This window comes from Lynx canadensis, chromosome A1 (genome assembly GCF_007474595.2).
Source record: "Lynx canadensis isolate LIC74 chromosome A1, mLynCan4.pri.v2, whole genome shotgun sequence".
In the NCBI taxonomy this organism is placed as follows: domain Eukaryota; kingdom Metazoa; phylum Chordata; class Mammalia; order Carnivora; family Felidae; genus Lynx; species Lynx canadensis.
In genome coordinates this window covers 172,858,950-172,880,533 of record NC_044303.2, presented here as the reverse complement: position 1 = coordinate 172,880,533, position 21,584 = coordinate 172,858,950, and the positions used below count along the sequence as shown (strand labels likewise).

General features: G+C 48.3%; 1 protein-coding gene across 3 annotated transcripts in view; it reads left to right on the top strand.

The window, feature by feature from the left end:
- Window positions 1-21,584, top strand: part of MCC (MCC regulator of WNT signaling pathway) — a 319,889-nt gene that overhangs the window by 280,089 nt on the left and 18,216 nt on the right. For all 3 annotated transcript variants that reach the window (XM_030326487.1, XM_030326470.1, XM_030326478.1), the window contains 3 exons: window positions 8,986-9,220; window positions 14,043-14,249; window positions 18,755-18,855. In XM_030326487.1, coding sequence (XP_030182347.1) covers window positions 8,986-9,220; window positions 14,043-14,249; window positions 18,755-18,855 — 543 coding nt within the window. The remainder of the gene's footprint in view (window positions 1-8,985; window positions 9,221-14,042; window positions 14,250-18,754; window positions 18,856-21,584) is intronic.

Here is a 21,584-nt window from a genome sequence, read left to right as displayed (position 1 = left end):
CCTTTTCTAGTGATCTTCTCATTTCTTACAACAGAAGCCCATGAATGCCTTCCCTTTATATATCAGTTCTCCATCTAGAAAGTACTTTGTTAGAGATTCTCATGTGGTAGCCAAATCATAAAAGACAGGACGGGTAACTTACCCACTCACACAGGTGAGAAAGCCTTGGCTCAGAGATCTCTAAGTGACTTGCCTAGATAAGGTCTCAGGGCTGATAGAGGGAAATCAGGACTGGGACCCAGGACTTTGGCATCAAGCGCATTATTCTTTCCACTGTACCAGGTTGAATATCATGACATTAAAAAACAGTGTCTACTTGCAAATTAAGTGACAAGAACCACATAAGGGTGGATCGAATCTCAAGCACCAAAGGAGAAAGACTGATGTTTTCTTGGTGCCTGAAAGCAATCTAATGTCCCCATCTCCCTTCCCACTGGCAGGACCCAGCCATCTGTCTAAGTGCATCTTTTTTTTTTTTTTTTATTTTTTTTTAATGCGTATTTATTTTTGAGAGAGAGGGAGACAGAGCGAGCATGAGCAGGGGAGAGGTGGAGAGGGAGACACAGAATCTGAAGCAGGCTCCAGGTTCCAACTGTCAGCACAGAGCCTGACACAGGGCTTGAACACACAAACTGTGAGATCATGACCTGAGCCAAAGTCGGACACTTAACTGACTGAGCCACCCAGGTGCCCCTGTCTAAGTGCATCTATCTACCTGTCCCAGACCTGGTGCCTTAGGAGAGGGGACATTTCCAACAACATAGCCGTCCAGGTGCTCACAAACTCAAGAGAATTATTTCCTTGTGACTCCAGCACCGACTGTCTTATTCCATGAAACACAGATCATAATTTATTTTTTTTCTTAAAACCACATTCTTCTGTTTTAATACAGCAAGCAGATGCTCTTCTTAATGACTTTTCCAGATGTGTATGATCTATAATTTCTGTCATTTAGAGTAGAAACGTAGACCTCGTGTTGTCAGCAACATTGTTGAATTAGTGAACATAGAAGTAAGTTGACAGGGAATATATGCTATTTCAGTAGCTTATAAGGGATGTGTTATGGATCTTTTGCTCACACCTCCCCATCCTCAGAATAACTTTGTTTTCATCCAAATCAGGGATACATTTGGAGTCAGTCAAAAGTAAGAACTCTAACCATCTATTTAGTGGAGATCCTGGTTATGAACATTTGTTAGAAATACTTTAATGTATAGATGAGCTTTGATTCTAAGACAGTTTTCTTAGATAAATTTAATTTTTGGTGATACAGTAACTCGGGTTGAGATCAATTCAGGACATGGCCTTTATTTTTAAGGATGACCTCATGAAAGAATGGCCCTTGAACTAATTTCAGTCTCAAATAGGTCTATCAAAATACAGAGGACTTTAGCTCAGATTTCACTCTATTGTCTTTCTTAAAAATTCACTTCCACACTCCGCCCCCTCACCCCCCAACTCAGAACAGCCAGGGTGGGTACAAAGAACCACACACAGGCCATTTGTGTGGCGCACCACATTCTGTGGTTGTGACACAACCAGACGGCTTTATACTAAATGCGAGCTCCGAGAAAAAGTCCCAAACCACCAACCCTTTTTATAATTACAGTGATTAATTCTGTGTGTACATCTTGCTGTTCCAGCTCAGACATTCCCCCCTGTTGAGTTTATGGGAGAAAGAAAGCTAGTTGTCCTCTTTCCTCCCACTATAACCAACTGGCACAGAGCATTCTACTCAGTGTTAGCTCTTCCTCAAGGTCTCAGGAAAGGAATGCTGAGTGTCAGGCTCCCAGATGCCTTGCTGGCAGTGGGCAAATAGCTCCTGATGACAGGAGGGTCATGGTTTGGGAAAGGAGCAGAAGAAGAGTGATTACCAGCAAGGAGAATAAAAATGGTAGCCAGCCTCTCAGTTGACTGTTGGCAGGAGCCCAGAGACACTGCTCTTTTACTTTTGAAAAATATGGCCATATCATAGCTTTGTCAGGAGTTGTAATTGTCTCCATGGACTGAGTAGCTAAGTAATGTTGATTTCCTGGATACCTTTATCAGCTTCTCACGACAGAGGGGCCAGTGGACTAGTTGAAGTGGGAACAGGGAATCCTTAATCAAGCCCACCCTTTCTGTCAGGCATCACGATATCACTTCATTCCATGGACGCACAATCATTGATCTAAATCTACGAAAGGACATGTGGCCAAGACAGAGGAAGCCTCAGCAAATCTGCACTCACAGAGGCTAGAGCTAAGTCCTTTTTGTCCCGCTGTCAGGTGGAGATCATGGTGAGCCGTGGGAGATCTGTGACTGTAACCTTGCGGGTGAGCTGCTGGGCACCTCCTGGGAGTCAGGGTCCCACCAGACTGACCACTCACCCCCAAATTGGAATAAGGGCAGTGGAGCTCACGATGCCCTGCTTTCACCTTCTAATCCAGACATGGGGGCTCAATCCCATGACCCTGAGATCATGACCGAGCTGAAATCAAGGGTCAGATGTTCAATCCACTGATCCACCAGGTGCCCCGAGTTAGGATTGTATTTAGGTGTCTTTAGTCCTTTGTGACAAAGAATTGCCAGAGAGGGAGGGGAGTACCACAACACGACACTAAAAGATGCAGGCAGGTGACAAAGCCTACCTTCAGCTTGGAAGAATGGGGCCACTTAGGAGTGGTTGACGTGGCCAAATGGCACCTGGCCTTGACCACCTCCTCCAAATAAATCTAAAATGCTAAGCAAAACAGAAGGCCAGCCTGATGGCTTTTTCCTTCTGAAAATGAGTTGTCCCTTGGTGGAAATGAGATCTTAATTTAGGGTGCCAGGTTAGGCATTGATTGATAAAAACTTAGAGGAAAAATCCCTCTCTGGTTTTTGTGGCAAAGAAGTGAAATGCCATTCTAGCATTTAGCCAAGACAAGACGAGGCTGAAGAAAAAATGGATTTTTCTTCTAAACAGGATAGGGGATTGTCTTGAGGACGAGGCTGGGACATGAAGGAGGGGGACCGAAGAGAGGTATTTGAAATCCATGACTACTTGACCAAACCTGAGTCTGTGTCCCATTGTGCAGGGCAGGCAGAATGGTGGGGTGTCCCAGGCCGCCAGCGTGCACCCCGCTGGCTGTAGATTGCTGGCAAGTCATAGCCGTGGAGTGAAGCCAGCAGGAGGGGGCTCCAGCAGAACATCCCAGAAAGGAGAAACCCATGTGACCTGCCCCAGCTTATTGGAAAACCAGAGCAGAATGCAAAGATGTGCTGCTCAGCCATTCTGGGGTGGGCTGGGGCTCCCCACCTGCAGCCCTCCCCACAATCCTTCTCAGAGAACAGGCCTCCCATCCTGGAGACGGGGAGTAACCGGCCTATGTGGACAGTGATTCATTCCCCCTTGACAGCCAAGACCATCCAGCATTTCAAGCTGGGAGAGCTAATGGATGACCTAACCCGGCCCAGCAGCCAGCGGCGGGCCCCCGGGAGACCAGCAGTGCCTTTGTCTGCAGGAGGCAGAGAAGAGGCCAGCGGCTTCCCTGCCTTTTACACTTGTCATGATCATATTCTGCACTGGAACATTAGGGCACAAAGCAGAATTGTAATTAACCCTGGTCCGCTCCCCCCTGGCTTCCCAGAAGGGAGAGAGGGAGGCCAGAGGGGCTGTGGGGACGAGGTGCTTATCTGGAAATCAAACTTTATCCCGGTAAGAGCATTTTAGAGTGCTGAGCTTCCCAGAAGGGTAGATCTGTGGAGGGGTCTTTTTTCTTCTTTTCTGAAAATTATACCCATGGTAGAGACGGTGAAATGAAGGCCCTTCCTACCTGGCCTAGTATCAGGCCCCAGACACCCCTAAGGGGTGTTCAAGGGTTCAAGGAGACCCCTAAGCCTGTCAGCCCTGCCCACTCACATTGGTGTTTCCTAGACAGTTTTAGGTGGTTTCTCAAGTTTGGTCAAGCACTTGCTGCATTGCTTCTTCCTCAGCTGAAGTATTCTGCCTGACTTGCTAGGTAGCTAGAGGGAGCCCCTAAGTCTGTGTAGGGAGGTGCCAGATGTTGGCACAGCTGTCTCTCCTCCAGAAGGAGTGCTACACTAGCTGGCCCTGCCTGCTTCAGGACGCACTGTCTCCTTTCCAACAACCTGGTGATGTGGGAACTATTCATATCCCCACATTACTGCAGCCCAGGAAGGATGGGTCATTTCATCTGGGCCATAAAGCTAGGCAGTGTCAGAGGAGGCACAGTTATTCAGGTCTGTCTGATACCAGAGATCCCATAATCCCTGGCACCAGCCAGATCAGCCCAAGAGTGTAGTGGCCTCTCCCTAGAGAATTTCGGAAGGGTCCCGTTACCTCGTAGGCTACTGTGCAAATGCCTACTTACCCTATGGGGTAGACCAGTTGTTCTCAAATCTAGCTGTGCCTCAGGATGATGAGAGGGTACATGAAAATACAGATTGCTGGGTTCTGCTCCTTCCCCATTCTAGAGGTCTTGGGAGTGGAGCTGGGAATGTGCATTCCTAACAACTTCCTAGGCGAGGCTGCTCCAGCTAGACCAGCAACTACTCTTTGACAACCACTGGGGTACGCCAGTCCTGCTAAATGGAAAATCTGCCAAAGTAGTATCATTTCAGTGCCTGCAGGCTAATTACAGAACTCTAGCTTCTAGTTCTGTTTGAATTTTGAAAATTCTTTTTTAAGTGAAAGATAACAAACGTTACCTCAAGTCTAAGGGTTCTAGTGCTAAAAAAGTAGGCCAAAGACAATATGACAAAAAAGTCATCTGGGTGGTAGGCACATGGGTGTTGGCGAATCTCTGTGTTTTTCTGTGTGTTTAAAATTCTTCAAAATAAGTGTTAATGTAAGGAAGGATGAGGGTTGTAATGCGAACCTCTGGTCCAGAGCCCCATCTTCATGGGAAAGGATCTCATACCTGAAGCCTCCTCCTGAGTCACTGGAGGAGAAGTGTTGATGTTTCCCAGCGCCGCGCTGTCCAAACATGCCGCACCTGCAAACACACTCAGCCCTGTGGAATGCTTTGAGAACAATGCCACCACTTCAGTTTGCTTATTTGTCTGTGGGACATTTGGATGTCTGTCCCTCCGTGTCCATGTTGAGGTGAGCCCTGAGCCCTTCTTGAATGGTTTTGTTCCAGGCATGCCTGCCCCCACCCCTTCTGGCTCAGGGAGGCAGTTCTTTACTGGAGAAGGCTGAGATGCTGAGGGAGGCTGTTTCCTCCCTTAGAAGGAGGAAGGCTGTTTCCTCTCTTAGAAAAGTCCCTCTCCTTCAGAAGTCCCACCGTCCTCCCCAGCGCCCTCTGCTGGGGGTACTGTTAGCTTGTTCCCTTCTCTTGAGCTGCTTCATTTCTTAGGGAAATTGTCCCTCAAGTGTTCCAGCCAGAGGGTGTTCCTTCCTCTCCGTTCTCATCCTTTTTAAAATGCAGGTTGAGGGGCGCCTGGGTGGCTCAGTCGGTTAAGCATCCGACTTCGGCTCAGGTCATGATCTTGCGGTCCGTGAGTTCAAGCCCCGCATCAGCCTCTGTGCTGACAGCTCAGAGCCTGGAGCCTGTTTCAAATTCTGTGCCTCCCTCTCTCTCTGACCCTCCCCCATTCATGCTGTCTCTCCCTCTCATGCTGTCTCAAAAATAAATAAACGTTAAAAAATAAATAAATAAATAAATAAATAAATAAATAAATAAAAAATAAAATGCAGGTTGAGGGTGCCTAGATGGCTCAATCAGTCGAGCATCTGACTTTGGATTTCAGCTCAGGTCATGATCTCATGGTTTGTGAGTTCGAGCCCAACATCGGTCTCCGTGCTGACAGTGTGGAGCCTGCTTGGGATTCTCTTTCTCTCTGCCCCTCCCCCACTCATGCTGTCTCTGTCACTCTCATAATAAATAAAATGCAGCTTGAGAAAACAAAGTAGTGGTGATTGATAATAACAATTTTATCCTCCTTTCTGCCTTCCCAGTGTCCACCATCTCTTCCCGAGGTTGTTGCAATAGCCCAGAATGGGTCTCCCTACCTCCCCTTGCTTCCCAGCATCTCCCCTCAGCACAGTGGCCAAAGGGAACCTATTAAGATGTAAGGCAGATCATATCACCCCTGTTACAAACCCTCCAATGGCTTCCATTCTAATTCTGGAGAAAAAACCTGATAAAACCTGACATGACCTGGCACCCTGCCACCTCCCCTACATAACTCTCCTCTCTGACCAGTTCTCTTCCTCCCTCTCCCTTAGCTGTCTCTGAGCTGTCTCTGACTCAGCCACAGTCTAATTCTTGATGGCCACACCCACTGCCTCAGGGCCTTTGCATTCAGTGTGTCCTCTGCTTAGATCACTCTTCCTCCAGAAATCCACACAGTTGCCTTTCTCACCTCCTTGAGGTCTGCTTTATGTAATTTTATCATGCAGGCCCTCCCTATAACCCTGTTGCAAAGAATAATTCCATCTTCTCTTTGTGCTACCCATAACTCATAACTGCTTCCTTTTTCTCCATGGTACTGCTCGCTGTCTGATCTACTGCTTATTTTACTTGTTTGTCTCCCCTATTAGAAAATGAGTTCTATGAGAGCACAGATTTTTCTAGGGCCTAGAAGAGTACCCCATAGTGGTACTCCAGTATTATTTAAATGAATGATAGCTACATTTGTCGAGTGCTTACCATGTGCTAGGCACTGTTCTAAACACTTTACCTTTTATAGCTGGGGAGATAGGCACAGAGAGGTTGAGTCAGGCTACCGGTAAATCTACAAAGTGTAGAAGATGCCTGGGTCACAGGTAAAGGTAGCACCTCTGAATTAGGTTCTCCAGAGAAACAGGACCAATAGGGATAGGGTGGGGGTATGTCAATATATGAATAGAATGACTGACTAATTTTAAGGTATGGGCTCATATGATTATGGGGGCTGGCAAGTAGTAAATCTGTAGGACAGACAGACTGGCTGGAGACCCAAGGAAGACTTGATGTGGCAGTCTTGAATCTGAAGGCTGTCTGGAGGCAGAATTTCTTCTTTTTGGGGCGGGGGGATATTGGATCTTTTCTCTGAAGACCTTCAACTGATTCGACAAGACTCACCTACATCATGGAAGGTAGTCTGCTTTACTCAAAGTCTGATTTAAATGTTAATCACATCTAAAAATACCTTCACAGTTACATTTAGATGGGTGTTTGGCCAAGCAACTGGGTACTGTAGCCCAGCCCAGTTGCCGCACAAAATTAACCGTCGCAGCCTATGAGGAGGTGGTGTTGTGTGTTGATCAGGCTGATCTTGCTCCCTTCATCTATGAGATACATCCTACCTGTCCTGATGGGCTGAAGAGAGTGGGGGGGGGGGTAGGGGGAGCAATCCCAGAGTCTGTGGTCCTCAGGAGCTTCCAGTCCCAGCAGGAGTTCTCTGACTTGAAGATCACCCAAGCCCTAGGGGGTTCTCTTCCTCCTGTGCACGGCCAGCTGAGTCGGGGAGCTCTAGCTTATCACCTCTCCTCACCTTTGTCTCCGCAGAAGCCTAGTCTTCTAGATAATGTGTCTAGATATGTGTCAATCCCAAAAGAGTGGAATGGGCCTTGGTCACACCTAGGTTATAGAGCAATTGCATCTGCTGAGTTGGGATCCCAGGCCTGTTACCCCTGTTCTAGGCTGAGGTGAGGAGGGCAGGCCTGGGCCTACGGCAGCCAGCAGCCCATGGAGACCGCTCCTTGTTCCTGGCACAGCTTCTACAAATGCGAGCTGTGTGAATGCTGGCCTGAGGCATGCAAAGACGGTGGTCCAAGTCTGGTGTCTGGCCTCATGACCGAGCAAGCCACCTAGTATCTCTGAGCCTCAGTCACCAAATTGGTAACAACAGATGATAATGCCAAACTGGCCTGTTTTGATGATAGTTAAATGGGACTCTGCCTGTTTGTCTGCCATTGTGCTAAGGCCAGAGCCACGACGACTGCATCAAGTGTAGGTAAGTCTAGTGTAGATCCAGAGAAACTGTAGGTCCACACTGGCCTCAATGCTTGAGGACTGACAGGGTGCAGAGGGCCTCATTCTGAGCCAGTGGGGGCAGCCTGCCCACTGCCAGAAAAAGCCAGAGCCCTCTCTAAGAGCCAGAGCCTGAGTTTTCCTATGATGCTTGTTCCTGCATGGTGGTCTGGGTCCCACACAAACCTTCATGGGCCACCATGTTCTCAGGGTTCATCCTAAGTGCTCCTCAGATCTGGCAGCCATCACCGTTCAGCATGAGCATCCAAGGGCCGCTTGGATGGGCCTGAGTCCCTGTGGTGGATGCTATACTCAGCCATGATGCAGGAGGAATGGCAGCGAGGCCAGGGGCATCCTGCTTTTCTAAGTTGTCACAGTAACAGCACACACACGTAGGGGTTTGTTTCACGGTACAGCACTCCCCTTTCTCTACCACACCTTCCACTGCCACCCCGAGGGGATTGCTTTTAAAAGTCCTGGACGTGTGTTTGCGCAAGTGAGTATGTGCACACACGCATGTCTATAGATCACACCATAGACATTTTGTTCTCCAGCTTTGTTCCTTAACATCTCCCCTTTTTAGGTCCTGTCCACACATACACCGATTTTTTTTATTATATACTACTTTTCGTCCTATTTCTCCACTTAAAATATTTCTACCATTGTCATAATTATTACTGTAATGTCCACATCACTTACGGCCTTTTGGAATGTACCATAACTAACTACACCCTCTATGCCATGAAATATCTTTGGGTGTATCTTGTTGCTTCTGTGGGATTATTTCCTCAGAATTCATTTTTAGGGTCTACATGTTGTGTTAAAGGGGGTAAGCATTTCTGTTACTCTTCAGACTTATTTCTCTCTTAAAAAGTTGTATCAATTTACCATGCCATGAAGAATGCTTTTTTTTTTTTCTTTTTTGGAGGTGCAGGGAGATTACCATTTAAACACCATTGGAGAGATGGGTATGGGGAAGAGTCAGGAAAAAGACCTGTTCACAGTGGCTGGGGAATGTGACGGGTTTTCTCTGTCTCCTCAGCACAACCAGCTCCACAGCCAGTAGCTGCGACACGGAGTTCACTAAAGAAGATGAGCAAAGGCTGAAGGATTACATCCAGCAGCTCAAGAATGACAGGGCCGCAGTCAAGCTGACCATGCTGGAGCTGGAGAGCATCCACATCGATCCCCTCAGCTATGATGTTAAGCCCCGGGGGGACAGCCAGCGGCTGGATCTGGAAAATGCCGTGCTAATGCAGGAACTGATGGCCATGAAGGTACCGTGGGGGTGGGGCCCCCTGGAACCCTGTGCCCATTTGCTTCCATGACATCAGAAGGAGACAAGAAAAGGCCCTCTGAAAGCAGGTCCACGATGATGATATATGAACCCCGTCTAGGTTCAGTCACCTCCCTCTGGAGGACAGCCAGAGCCTCATTTGTAGGCAGGAATAGTATCAGTGTGCCTGGGGTCACTTGAGCTGGATATGTCCCTAGAGGGGTCAGCTGAACTCAGGAGAATGCCTAGGGGTGTCCCAGCTCAACTTTGGAACACCTCATTCTCCAAGAGAAGCCAGATGAGATCCCTCCAGGTTGGCCTGTGTCCACATAAGAGGACCCCTAATCTCCAGAAGCTTATGGTGCTTCTTGGGTTGAGGCTGATGTTAATGTGGAGTGGGGGAGAGGATAGGGCAAGGGCAGGTGCGTTACTTGGACCAGAGCCCCAGTCTCCTGACGCCCTTGTCCCTTTGGTGCCATGTGTAGCCTGCTTGCATCATTCTGCTCTCTGGTGAAGTTTCCCAGTGCTGTTCAGGTCAGTGTTTCTGACAAGATCTTGGGCTGTTTGCCCAGCTGGCTGAGTTATCTGCTGGCATCTTTAGAGCAGGGGGAGCTTTCTTGGAAAGCTGGTGCCCCTCATTGAGAAGTGGTTAAACTGCCATCCCTTCAGCAGCACACACTCTGCATGTTTCCGGCCAGGGGTGCCAAGCACTTGGCCTTACTCTCCTGAGTGCTTTCTCTGAAGACTGCTGTGGTGCCGGAAGACTGTATCTGGTGTCTGTTCCCAATTCAGGCCAAGAGTTTGCAAACCCTTGGAATTTCCAGAGTGTCTTTGTTATGCTAAGGAGGCAGGCCCCCTGGAAGCTGCAATACCAGGGCTGTCCCTGGAAGGATCTAGCATGTGATTATAGAGTTGGGACTTCAGCCCCTTGACCCCCAGTGAGGGTAGGGAGTGCTGCAGATTGAGTTCCACTGAGTGGCCTGCAATTTCATCAATTGTGCCTAGTCCTGAAACCCCAGTGAAATTCCTCAACACTGAAGCAGAGAAGATCTGCATTCAGCACGCTTCCAGGCACACCCTGTGTGCACCCTTTATGGTAAAACTAGATATAGGTAGTGCTTTCTGGAGTCTAGCGAGTTACTGATCATGAGTAGATTGTGGAAACCTGGTTTTTGGAAGCAGTTGGTGGGAAGTGCAAGTGACCTGGGGACAAACCCCTCCCCACCTCACCCGCCCCCAGCACTCATGGCTGGTGTTTGAAGTGAAGGCAGTCGTGGACTGTATCCTTACCTTGTGGGGCCTGGGAGAACTCCAGGAAGTTCAGGTCAGAGTGTGTTGTATTGTATACACCCAATTGGAGTGGAAATAAAGAACCACTTGCCAGGACCGAGCTCCTATATGGCTGCAACCAGTTCTCTGCCTGTGGCAGAGGTGGGCACTGGTAAGGGCTGCTCCTGCAGGTCTTGGTTCTGCACAGGACTCTGCTGCCAGACCTGCTAACATGGGGAGTCAGGGCCAGGACCTGTGTTCCCAAGCCTGCTCTCCAAACTCCACTCTCCTCTGCACAAAAGTTTGGTTTGCACAGCCTTGGATTCTGCAGTGTCTCTTACTCCCAGGTACTGAGACATGAGGGAGGGGCTCAGGGACAGAAGCCAGCTTAAAACCATAGGCAGGTCCACTGGGCCAGGTAGGTCAAGGAAGTGCTGAATTAATAGCTAGTAACTGGTGTCTCCTGTTGGGACCAACACTGTCCTCAGAAAAGAGCAGGGTCCCCTCTGGTTAGCTCACCTCTGGAGAGCAGAGAGGAGCTGCCAGCTGTGGTCAGCCCAACACACTCGGGTCACTTGCTTAATGTGTCCCTGTCCTCAGCAACTGCTCAGTCTTGAGTCTAACTGAAGCCTGGGAAGACTTTGGGCTGTGGCAGTAAATTAGGAATCAGCTTCTTTGCTTCTAAGCTGGTTTATTGTGTCCTTCCCACTCAGCTCAGACCCTGACTTCTGTTCCCTCTAGGGAATCCTCATGCACCCTTGGCTGATGTCTCTGCTCATTGCCCATGAACCAGGCATTGGGTCCATCATCACAGTGCCTTTTTCCCCAATCAGGAGCCCTCTTTGTGGGCCTTTGCACCCCACGGCATGAGCTGTGAAGCTGCCCTTTCGTTATGTGTTCCAAACACGTTTCCTTTGGCCAAAGACTAAGGATTTCCTTTTTATGTTCAAGCCAACATGTTGTGCGATAAATTCCAGGTTACTCTGGCCAAGAAAGACTTTTTTGGTGGAATAAAGGCTCTAATATTCCCTTTGCTGTTTGAAAATAAAATGTGTATACATCATAGAAATTATCTAAAAGAGCAGAATTATAAAAAGCTGGGAGAAAATAACCCATAATATGATCCAGAGGCAGCCAATGCCAGCCATCTGGCTTGGTTCCCTTCCTCTGAGGTTTTTGAAGGATAAACATCAGAGTCCTCTCCCTTCCCTACGCAGCATGTTCAAGGGTATGCGCACCATTCCAGGGCCACTAGCAGCAGGTTATGTTGGATTTCACCATTTCACTCTAGGATACAATTGCTGAGACACTCAAGTTTTCTGGGTTTTTCACTTCCTGTACATGAACTTTTTGTCTCTAGACGATCTACTTGGTTGCTTTTCAAATCCACTCTTTTTTGAATAGCCTTTCCTTCTGTTACAAGTCTTCTTTCTCTCTTTGTTTTAAAGATTTGTTTTCTAGTGTTTGGCCTGTTATTTCTGGTTCTTATAAAGGTGGATTTTATCTCATCATGATTCATTTCCATTTTCTCTCTGTGTGGGTTGGGATAACACCAGCTCATCTTCAGTGGAGACTGTATCTTCTACCAAGTCCTCTTGGGTAGTAGATGTCCCTACAGAATAGTTCTGTGCGTGGATCTGTTTGGACCCATGGGTTTCAAAGACTGAGAACTAGTTTCTGTTACATTCTTTGCTTAGGATTCCTGTTTCACATCTTCACATGACAAGTTTGTGGTTCTGGTTCCTCAAAAGAGGCTCTTCCTTTTCCCACCCAGACCTTGAGGGATAAGTTCCCTCACCACATCTCCAGAAAATAAATCTAGTCTTTTACTCTAGGCAGTACTTTGAGAGTCCTGGCTCATGTAGAGGGTCTCTGTTCTGGCACTCAGCCCTGCCCTTAGCACAGGTGCCAAAAGCCCTAGATCCTAGGGCCTTCATCCTGGTCCGACACCTCCATTGGCCTGTACTATGGCCACCTTGCCTTTCCTCTTGGGCACAGTTCCCCTCTTCATTTCTGGCACCCATGGATTCATTTTTCCTTCTTTTGAGCTTGCATTTATTTATATGTTTGTTCTGGGTGTGACTGTCCCCATTAGCTCAGTATGCAGTATGGCCAGAACCTTCAGAATTCTGCTTCTAATGGCAAAAGATGAGAAGGCTCCGGTGTATGGAACCACCTTTCATTCTGGTTTTATAATCTCATCTTTACGAAAGATCTGGAGTCTTCTTTTGAGTAGCCGCTGAGCACCTTGCCCTCTGCACGTCTAATGCCCCCTCCCTCTACCCTGATTTGAATATTATAAGCCATAGTGGGTGCCCTCTAGGTATTTCCCCACACTGGAGGGTGAGAACATCTACACTCCAGGTCTGGCTTATCAAGAAGAACACACTAGGCCCGTGGCTTATTACCTCGAAGGGTCCATTCAGGGATAACTAGAATCAGTGACCTAGGTGAATCCTTCTCAAGGCTCAGACTCAGTTATAGAAACTCAGTTATAGAGAGTCTATCCCAGAGATAGGTGGGAAGACTGACCTGGCAGTCATGTACTGGTGGAATCACATGACAAGAGTCATGCATGGGCCCACCTTGAGGGAGGGACTGTAGCTTAGTGGTGAAGAGCCTGGGCTCTGAGCCAGACAGCCTGGGTTCAAACTCTGGCTACCAATTTATGCAGTAATTGCGGGCAGGTGGATTTCTGTCTGTGTGCCTCAGTTTCTCATCCAAGTATGGAGATGCTCATAATATCTATCTTAGGTTGGAAGAATTAAATGGGTTACTTTGTATAAACCTTTAAAGCAGCGTTACATGCTCAGTAAGTGCTGGTGGCTATTGTTTTCTGGCTGCTGGTCCCAAGGTAGCATTTCCCTGTTTTGGAGTTACTTGTTTGTCTCCCCAGAAAACTCTAATCTGAGTTCTCTAAGACACTTTGCAAAGCTATCTAATGAGTAGTCACCTCTGAAGGACTCAGTTTCTAGTGATTTTATTTGGGCCTCCTGAGGTAGACAAGAGCTGAGGTGATAACCCTGGCTCAGCTGCAGGGTGCCAAGGGTGCCACCAGGGGGCATTGAATATGTGGATTGGTGCCATGGAAAAGGGAAAGGGAGTGGGAATTGGTGGGGAACTAGCCAGGCCCAGCCTTGTGTGGATGCCCCTCCCTCACAACCTCTTTGACAAGCGCAGCCTGTGCGTGCCGGAAGAGTGGTTTCCAGCAAGACTGGTGTGCCCACTGAGGGGGGTGAGGGGCAGCAGGGGACGTGTGTTCCAGTTACTAGGTTCTTAGAATGAACCAAAAATCTGCTTGCCTGTAACTCCTTCATTCATCTCAGTTCTGGTCTGTAGAATGACAAAGCACATGGCTTTGTCCCCACATCAGTCCTTCAGATGGTAGAGACAGCTGGCTTATTTCCTCCCAGTCATCTTGTCCCAGCTGCAAAGTGGTAACTCCATCGCAGGGCTGGGGGTCACACCCTCAGGGCCCCTTGTCACTCGCCTGCTTTCCCACACCTGGCCCTGCTCTCACAGCGTGGGTGCCTCACACCATGTGTGCTCCGTAGGAGGAGATGGCCGAGCTGAAGGCCCAGCTCTACCTCCTGGAGAAGGAGAAGAAGGCGCTGGAGCTGAAGCTGAGCACGCGGGAGGCCCAGGAGCAGGCATACCTGGTGCACATCGAGCACCTGAAGTCCGAGGTGGAGGAGCAGAAGGAGCAGCGCATGCGATCCCTCAGTTCCACCAGCAGCGGTGGCAAAGACAAGCCCGGCAAGGTAGGACAAAGGCACGGGGACCCCTGGGGCTCTTCCCACCCAGTGACCGCCACCACCCCTCACTGCCCCACAGCCTCAATTTCCTTATTTGCATGAGGACTACAAGCTATTCTAGATACCTTAAAGAAGGTAACGTTTTGGGTGCAAAAAAACCAAATCCACTTTTTTTTTTTAACGTTTTATTTATTTTTGAGAGAGTGTAAGCAGGGAGGGGCACAGAGACAGGAGACAGAGGACCCAAAGCAGGCTCTGCACTGACGGCACAGCACCTGACCAATGCGGGGCTCGAACTTACGAACCATGAGATCACGACCTGAACCAGAGTCAGATGCTTAACCAACTGAGCCACCCAGGTGTACGTCAGATCCACGTTTTTAAAAATTGCACTTTATGTACTAGTGAAAGCATTTTCATATGCCATAGTCTGATGAGCGGAGTGATCTGTGCTGGCGTCCAGTGGTCTGGTACCGGGCTGCCTCCTTGGCTCCCCCACCTCGCACAGCGGCCATCGCCTGTTGGTCACATCTGAACTGATCATTGCATTTGCTGCCTCCTGTAAATCTCATCTCTGAAGGAGTAGGTACCCCCATTTACATGAGGGAAATGAGGCTCACATGAAGTCAGGGGTCTCACAGCTGATAAGTGGCAGAATTGGGATTTAACCCAGATTTGGCTCACCGTCCTCCCCCCTCTCATCCATGTTGCCACCCCAGTTTGGCATTTCCGCCGTGGGTGAGGCGGGAAGCCGGAAGCAGCTGAGGCAAATGAGTAGGAAGGCAAGCACTGGATCACGTAGAGAGTGTCACAGAGTGTGGGCGGTCAGGTGGTGTCATCTCTCAAACTCGCATTCCCATGAGCCCAGAAGTCTTTTTCTCTAGAATCCAAGCTCATTCCATCATACTGTATCTCAGAATTATTCCAAATATTGCATTGGAGAAAAAAATACTCTGGACCCTAAAGAATTACATCCCTCACCCCAGGGTAGTGAACCTCTGTTTTCTACGTCCTACTTTCTATTCCTAATAAATGCTAGCTTCTCCAGATCCCAGTTTGTTTCCGGCCCAGGACATGGAGACATATGTTGACTTGTCAGTCTAATGAATGGCATCTCACAGCCCAAATGAAGGGGTGTCCCTGAGAGAGTTAGTACCTGGAAAGGAAGCAACTTGCTGATTGGTGTGGCAGTGAATGGTCCCTGCCTAAACAACTAAGAACTTTGGAGCATGCTTCACAAAGGGCCACCACTACACTCTGCCCACCTCTCACCTAAGAAGGGAGCGAAGGGAGTTCATGGCCGTGGCACCCAGCTGGGCCACCTCTCCCAAGACCTGGCTGCTTTCCAGTCATCCCTTCATGTGATAGATGTGAGTGGGTCCTGATGGGGACTGGAGGCAGTTTCAGGGGTTTACATTCCAGAGAGGGACACAGGTGATCGTCACACGGTGACCTAAGGCCGAGGATCAATTCCCAGTGCGATGGAAGGGCACAGACCCAACACAGAACCCAGATGTGGAGATTTGGGACAGGTTTCCTGAACTGGGACCCAGTGGACAGTGGGCGCTAACTTGAGGAAGAGGGCTGGGGCTGAGAGGTCGGTCCACTGTAAAGTCAACGGAACGCCAAGGACAAAGACCCCCAGGGGGAAGAGGATTTGATTTGGCTGAAGCCTACTGTGCTGTCCTGAGGACAGTGAGAAATCACTGGAGGCTTTGCAGTAGGGTGTGATGTACACAGGCTGGGCTTAGGGAAGGTCACTGTGTGGATGCCCCAGGAAACCATCTGCCCAGTGCCTGGGGAGTCGAGCCTGGGGGGAGGGCAGCGGCCTGTGAAGAGTTTCATATAGTAATATCTGGGGCTCAAGAAAATGGGGTTTCCCATTCTGTGTCAACACCTTAAAAATCTTTGTAGAGCCATTTGAGTTTGTCACCAGTCACTTCGGGACGGAGCTGACAGAGCTCCAGTGTTCGCCTGTGTGTTCTTAGGGTGTGGTGGAAATGGACTTAGCGCGTTCTTGCCAGAAGGCCCATGAGCTGAGCATTTCCTCCTAGTTCTTGGTGTTTATTTTGACTGAAGGAAGCACTATATTTTGTGGAATGGCTTCAAAGTACAGAAATCTGACACAAAAAGGCCAGATGGTTTTATTTTTAATTTTCTTCTTTTTTTTTTTTTTACATTGGAGTAAGAAGCTTTATCCAACAGTACCTTGTGTTGTTCAGGTAATGCAATTATTGTAAGCTGATTATCTTGTCTTTCAAATATTAGATCCATTTACTATTTCAATGAAATCTCCCTTCTGGGCTATTGATTTGGTCTTGTTTGTCGGTAAATGAGGTGGGCGGTCTATAAGAGGGGTTGCCTAATTGTGAAGAGCCAGAAGTCACTATTTTACAATTTTCAGGTCACACAGACTCCTCCGCAAGTACTTAACTTTGCCGTTTTAGAACTGCAGCGTGAAAGCAGAGAACACGCAGACACAGAGGGGTGTGGGCTGTGTTCCAATAACACTTCATTTATGGGTATTGAAATTTCCTGTAATTTCTACACATCACAAAATACTCTGTTTTTCATGATTTTAAAAATAGAAAACAATGCAGAGTGCCTGAGTGGCTCAGTCGGTTAAGCATCCAACTTTGGCTCAGGTCATGAACTTGTGGTTCGTGGGTTCAAGCCCCACATCAGGCTCTGTGCTGACAGCTCAGAGTCTGGAGCCTGCTTGGGATTCTGTGTCTCCCTGTCTCTCTGCCCCTCCCCCTCTTGGGCTCTGTCTCTCTCTCTCTCTCTCTCTCTCTCTCTCTCGAAAATAAACATTAAAAAAAAAAAAAAACAACTAGAAAACAACGCTTAGACTTGCAGGCCTTATAAAAACAGGTGGCAAGCCAGGTTTGGATCTAGAACATCCATGCTGGCTACGTAGGGTGGGTGTTGTGCTTATTCTAAAACTTCTCTCCAGCCAGCAACCTGGGTTCCAAATCTTACTAAGTTGCAGATTTGGAGCGGTTTTTGTTGGGAGCAGTTTTAAGTTGCAGTTTTTGCAGCACTTATCTCTCTCTCTGCAACAGGGACTAACTACCAAACATGTTCGGTGAGAGGCACCAGGTAGTCTTATGAAATGTTTGCGTGGTTGCTGATGCACGAAAAGAGAGGGTGTTGGAATCTCAACAGCTCCCAGGCCTGGTAGATGGAGGCTTGGGTCTGCAGGAGCAAGGTGGAGAGGGGCAGGAAAGGCAGTGCAGGTGGTGGGAATCGTTCCGAGGCTGGCGGTGCCGCTGCAGAGGCCTTCTGGGTGTGGTCCCTGGGCTGGAGAGTGCTGAGGGGACCCTGTGCCCTCTGGTCATCTGGACTCCTAGTGCCCAGGTCATACTTCGTTGTGGTTCGCCTCCAATCATGATATAACTTTGTTTATATGCCGTCTCCTGCAACAGACTACAAGCTTTTCATTCTCAAGCCTGGGGTGCAGTAAAGGTCTGCTGAGCAGGTGGTCAGATGAGGGCCTTCCAGGCACTTGGTTATGTAGCTGCTGACCTCTGTCTCCACACAGGAAAGTAGAGTGCTCAGAGGGTGTGATGATTGCTTTGTGAGTAGTCCTAACTCAGTTTAGGATTTAGGAGTTCTGGCTCTTGTGCTTCCTCGTCTATAAAACGAGAGGATTGGGTTTAGATGATGCCAAGTTTCCTGTCTAAGGTTAAGATCCTGTCTAAGGTTGAGTGGGGTCACAACTGAAACTAATGTAACATGTTCCAACTATACTTAAATTAAAAAAAAAGGGGGGGGGGACAGGGGTGCCTGGGTGGCTCAGTTAAGCATCTGACTTCGGCTCAGGTCGTGATCTCGTGGTTCGTGAGTTCGAGCCCTGTGTTGGGCTTTGTGCTAACAGTGCAGAGCCTGCTTGGGATTCTCTCTCTCCCTCTCTCTCTGCTCCTCCCCAACTTGTACTTTCTTTCTCTCAAAATAAATAAACTTAAAAAAAAAATTAAAAAGGACAAACATGGAGGGTGCACTTCTGTTTTCTTCCTTTTTTCCTGGGTTTTCTAGGTGATGACACTGAACCCACTAAAGCCCCTAAATCTAGAGAAGATTGGTTTTCTCCCAAGAAGTGAGTTGGGGGAGGGGAGCAAGGAAACTCAGGTGTATTTCCCACTTGTCTTTTACGAGTCACCAGAGGCTTAACCCGGTGGTGAAGAGCACAGACCTGGAGCCAGCTGACCTGGGTTTGCTGCTTCCACCGTGTCCTAGCTGGTTACTTGGGGGCAACGTAACTTCTCTGTGCCTTAGTTTTCTCCTTGGTAAATGGGGATAACGACTGTATCTGCCTCAAAGGGTCACCACGATGATTAAGTGGGAGAACATGTGTGTGGAGTGCTCAGAGAACACTGGGAGTCCCCCTCGCCCACCAGCCAGCCTACAAAGGTCCCAAGAAGTGGGCAGAGCTGCCTTGTGCTTCCAGTGTGTGCTCAGGCTTGACTCCAGGTCTAACCAGAATGTGTTTACTGCCTCCCCCCTCCCAGGAGTGTGCTGATGCCGCCTCCCCAGCTCTGTCTCTGGCTGAACTGAGGACATCATGTAGCGACAGTGATCTGGCTGCCGAGTTCGCCAGTGCCATCCGTCGGTAAGCACCCTTCCCGTGACCCCGGTGAGCATTTTATTCCGGAAGCAATGGCTTTCTTCTGAGTTCTCTTGGCTGCTCATGTCAGCTCTTCGTGGGTCATTACAGACTGGCCCGGGAAAGAGTATGTGCTGGTATGTCCACTTTTACCCAGGCCTTGGAGGCTCAACATGGAGAAGCCCTGCTGGTGCCAGGCCTCTGAAAAGGGGAGTGGCAAGGGACAGCATATAGGCAGTCATTTCATCAGCGAGTAGAAAATGTCTTTGCTTTTTTGTTGTGCTGTTGTATTGACTAGAATCTTCAGGACCGTGTCAAATGGTGATGATCAAACAGGCATCGTCAGGGGGAATACTGCCTTTCAGCATCATTGGCTCTTTCAAGAAGTCTTCATATGTGTATTTATTCAGTCCTGGACATTTTTTCTCTACTGTTGCAGTGTTTCTACCCCTCCCTTCTTCCTCTCTTCCTGCAAGGAGGGTGCTGACTCCTCCAGATCTCTCTCCCAGATCGTAACGTTGCATATTCCCGCCATCCTTTTGCAGTGCTATCCAGTAGGCATGAAATGCAAGCCACCTAGGAAATTTAACATTTTCTAGTAGCCACACTCCAAAAGTAAAAAGAAAGCAGTAAATCCACTTTATTTAACCTAGTGTATCCAAAATATTTCAACGTGTAGAGTATTTTTTTAAAAGATGTATTAAGATAGTTTTCCCTCCCCCTCCTCCTCCTCCTCCTCTTCTTCTTCTTCTTCTTCTTCTTCTTCTTCTTGCTCTTCTCTTTCCTCCTCCTCTTCTCCTTCTTCCTTTTTCTTCACTGAGTCTTCAAATATAGTATCTATTTTACACTCACAGCACATCTCAAATTCAAACCAAGTGTCAAGTGCACAGGAGCTCACGTAGCCCTTCCGAAGAGGTTCTTCCACTCAGTTTTCCAGCTCACAAATGGATTCTAAGCTACACCCAATTTGTCTGGCTTCCATACTGAGTTTTCCTGTTTGGGTGATGAAATTGATAATCTCTTTTTTTATTTGGGTGATGAAAACTATCCTCTCTTTTTTAACAAGATGAGGCTATCTGAGGATATTTATTAGACATATTCTAAGACATTTTTTCTGCTGTGTTAACTCTGTTTCCTCACTCGTAAGTTCTTTTTAGAGTGGAGTTTTGCGACTCTCCATCTGGGGTCACAAGCCCAACTTCTGGGCTTCCTGTTCTCCCGGCTGACAACAGCTGTCTGGCTGCATATGTGGCCCAACTGTCTGGTCCCCTCCTGTCCAGATGGCTGGCGCTTCCAGTTGGAGCACCTCAGAATCCCCTCCCTCCTTTTGTAGCAGCTTTTTTTCTCTGTGCATTTTGCGTTGTTTCCCTTTTCAATAAGGAAAAAAACCTGCCTTTCATTTTTTATGATTGCTCATGGTTTCTGGTTTACAAAGAGCACTCCTTGCTTTCTTGACATGCTTGAGGACTTTTAAAAAATGGGTTTCCTGTCATTTCTGGGGACTTGGGGGTCAGAGGGGATGGCTACAGTAGACTTTCAGGCTGCTGTGCTGACCCAGCTGGGGCTGTTTATGTTACAGTGTGGCCTCCAAGCATGGGGCGTGGGGGGGATGGAAGGCTGCCTTGTGGGGAACTTCACTACCCTCCTGATTTACTCACTGTCCGGTTTTGTCTCCCCTTCCAAGCCTTAATGGCTCTGTTTTCACATTGCCAGCCCCTCTGGCCATGAGGTGAAATTGTAATTGCTTTGCTTGAGGCGGGAGGAGAAAAGCAGCCCAAGGAAAATGCCCACAACAAATCCTAATGACTTGACTGTGCCAGAAACATGGGATGCGAATCCACTCCCTGCTTCCAACTGGGAGCCATTTGGATATTGTATTCTCAATTTTTCACATTCCCCAAACCCCCAAGGCCTTTGCTGGCACAAGGAGGATGCAGGTTCTGCTGACTAAACAGAGAGAGACTTCATTTGTTCTGTCAGTCACGACAGGCTTCCAATCACCAGCCGAAAGTTGTTTAGCATGGATTTCTAATCAAGACCCAGATAGATGGAGCCAAGAAAGAACCCACAGGACTACAGGAAAAAGGAAAATAACGTCATTATACTGTAAATATAGCTTAGGAACTGGAATAATCATTTCATGAGGGTATATAACACGAATAACCTGAGAGCTGAGGTTTGGGGGTGTTTTTATTTTTAAAAATCAAATGGAAGCTCACATCTTCTTTGAAGCTCTTAAATCACTGCCGAACTAGTGGTGGAAGTTAGCTGAGGGAATCTGCCCTCTATTTTCAGCAATATCTCTCCCTTGGAAGAAGGATGGTTGCAAACAACAAAGTTGTGGGCCCAGGCATCCAGGCTGCACAGAGCGGGGGTAGAGAGGGGCTTGGGAGACGGGCTAAGCAGCGGTCTTTTTTTGAGGAGAAACCTCTCAGGAGGGTAGGTGCCTTGCTGGTTCTAGGTCACTGCCCCAGGCAAGTCTCCCTGCCAGCCACCTCGCTGGGTGTCAGCCTCCGTCAGCCCTTCCCCACCCAACCCCCACCCTCTTGGGTCTTCTCCCAACCTTCTGTTTGGAATCAAACCAAGACTCCAGACAATCACACGTTGACTATGTAACTCCCATCTGGTCTGATTTCGTTCCCTCCACTTGCACGAACATTCATTGTGCTTTACTGGCACCAGCATTACCATAAAACCCCATCTGGATGACCAGGTTTCCAGTCTTGCACAGAAGT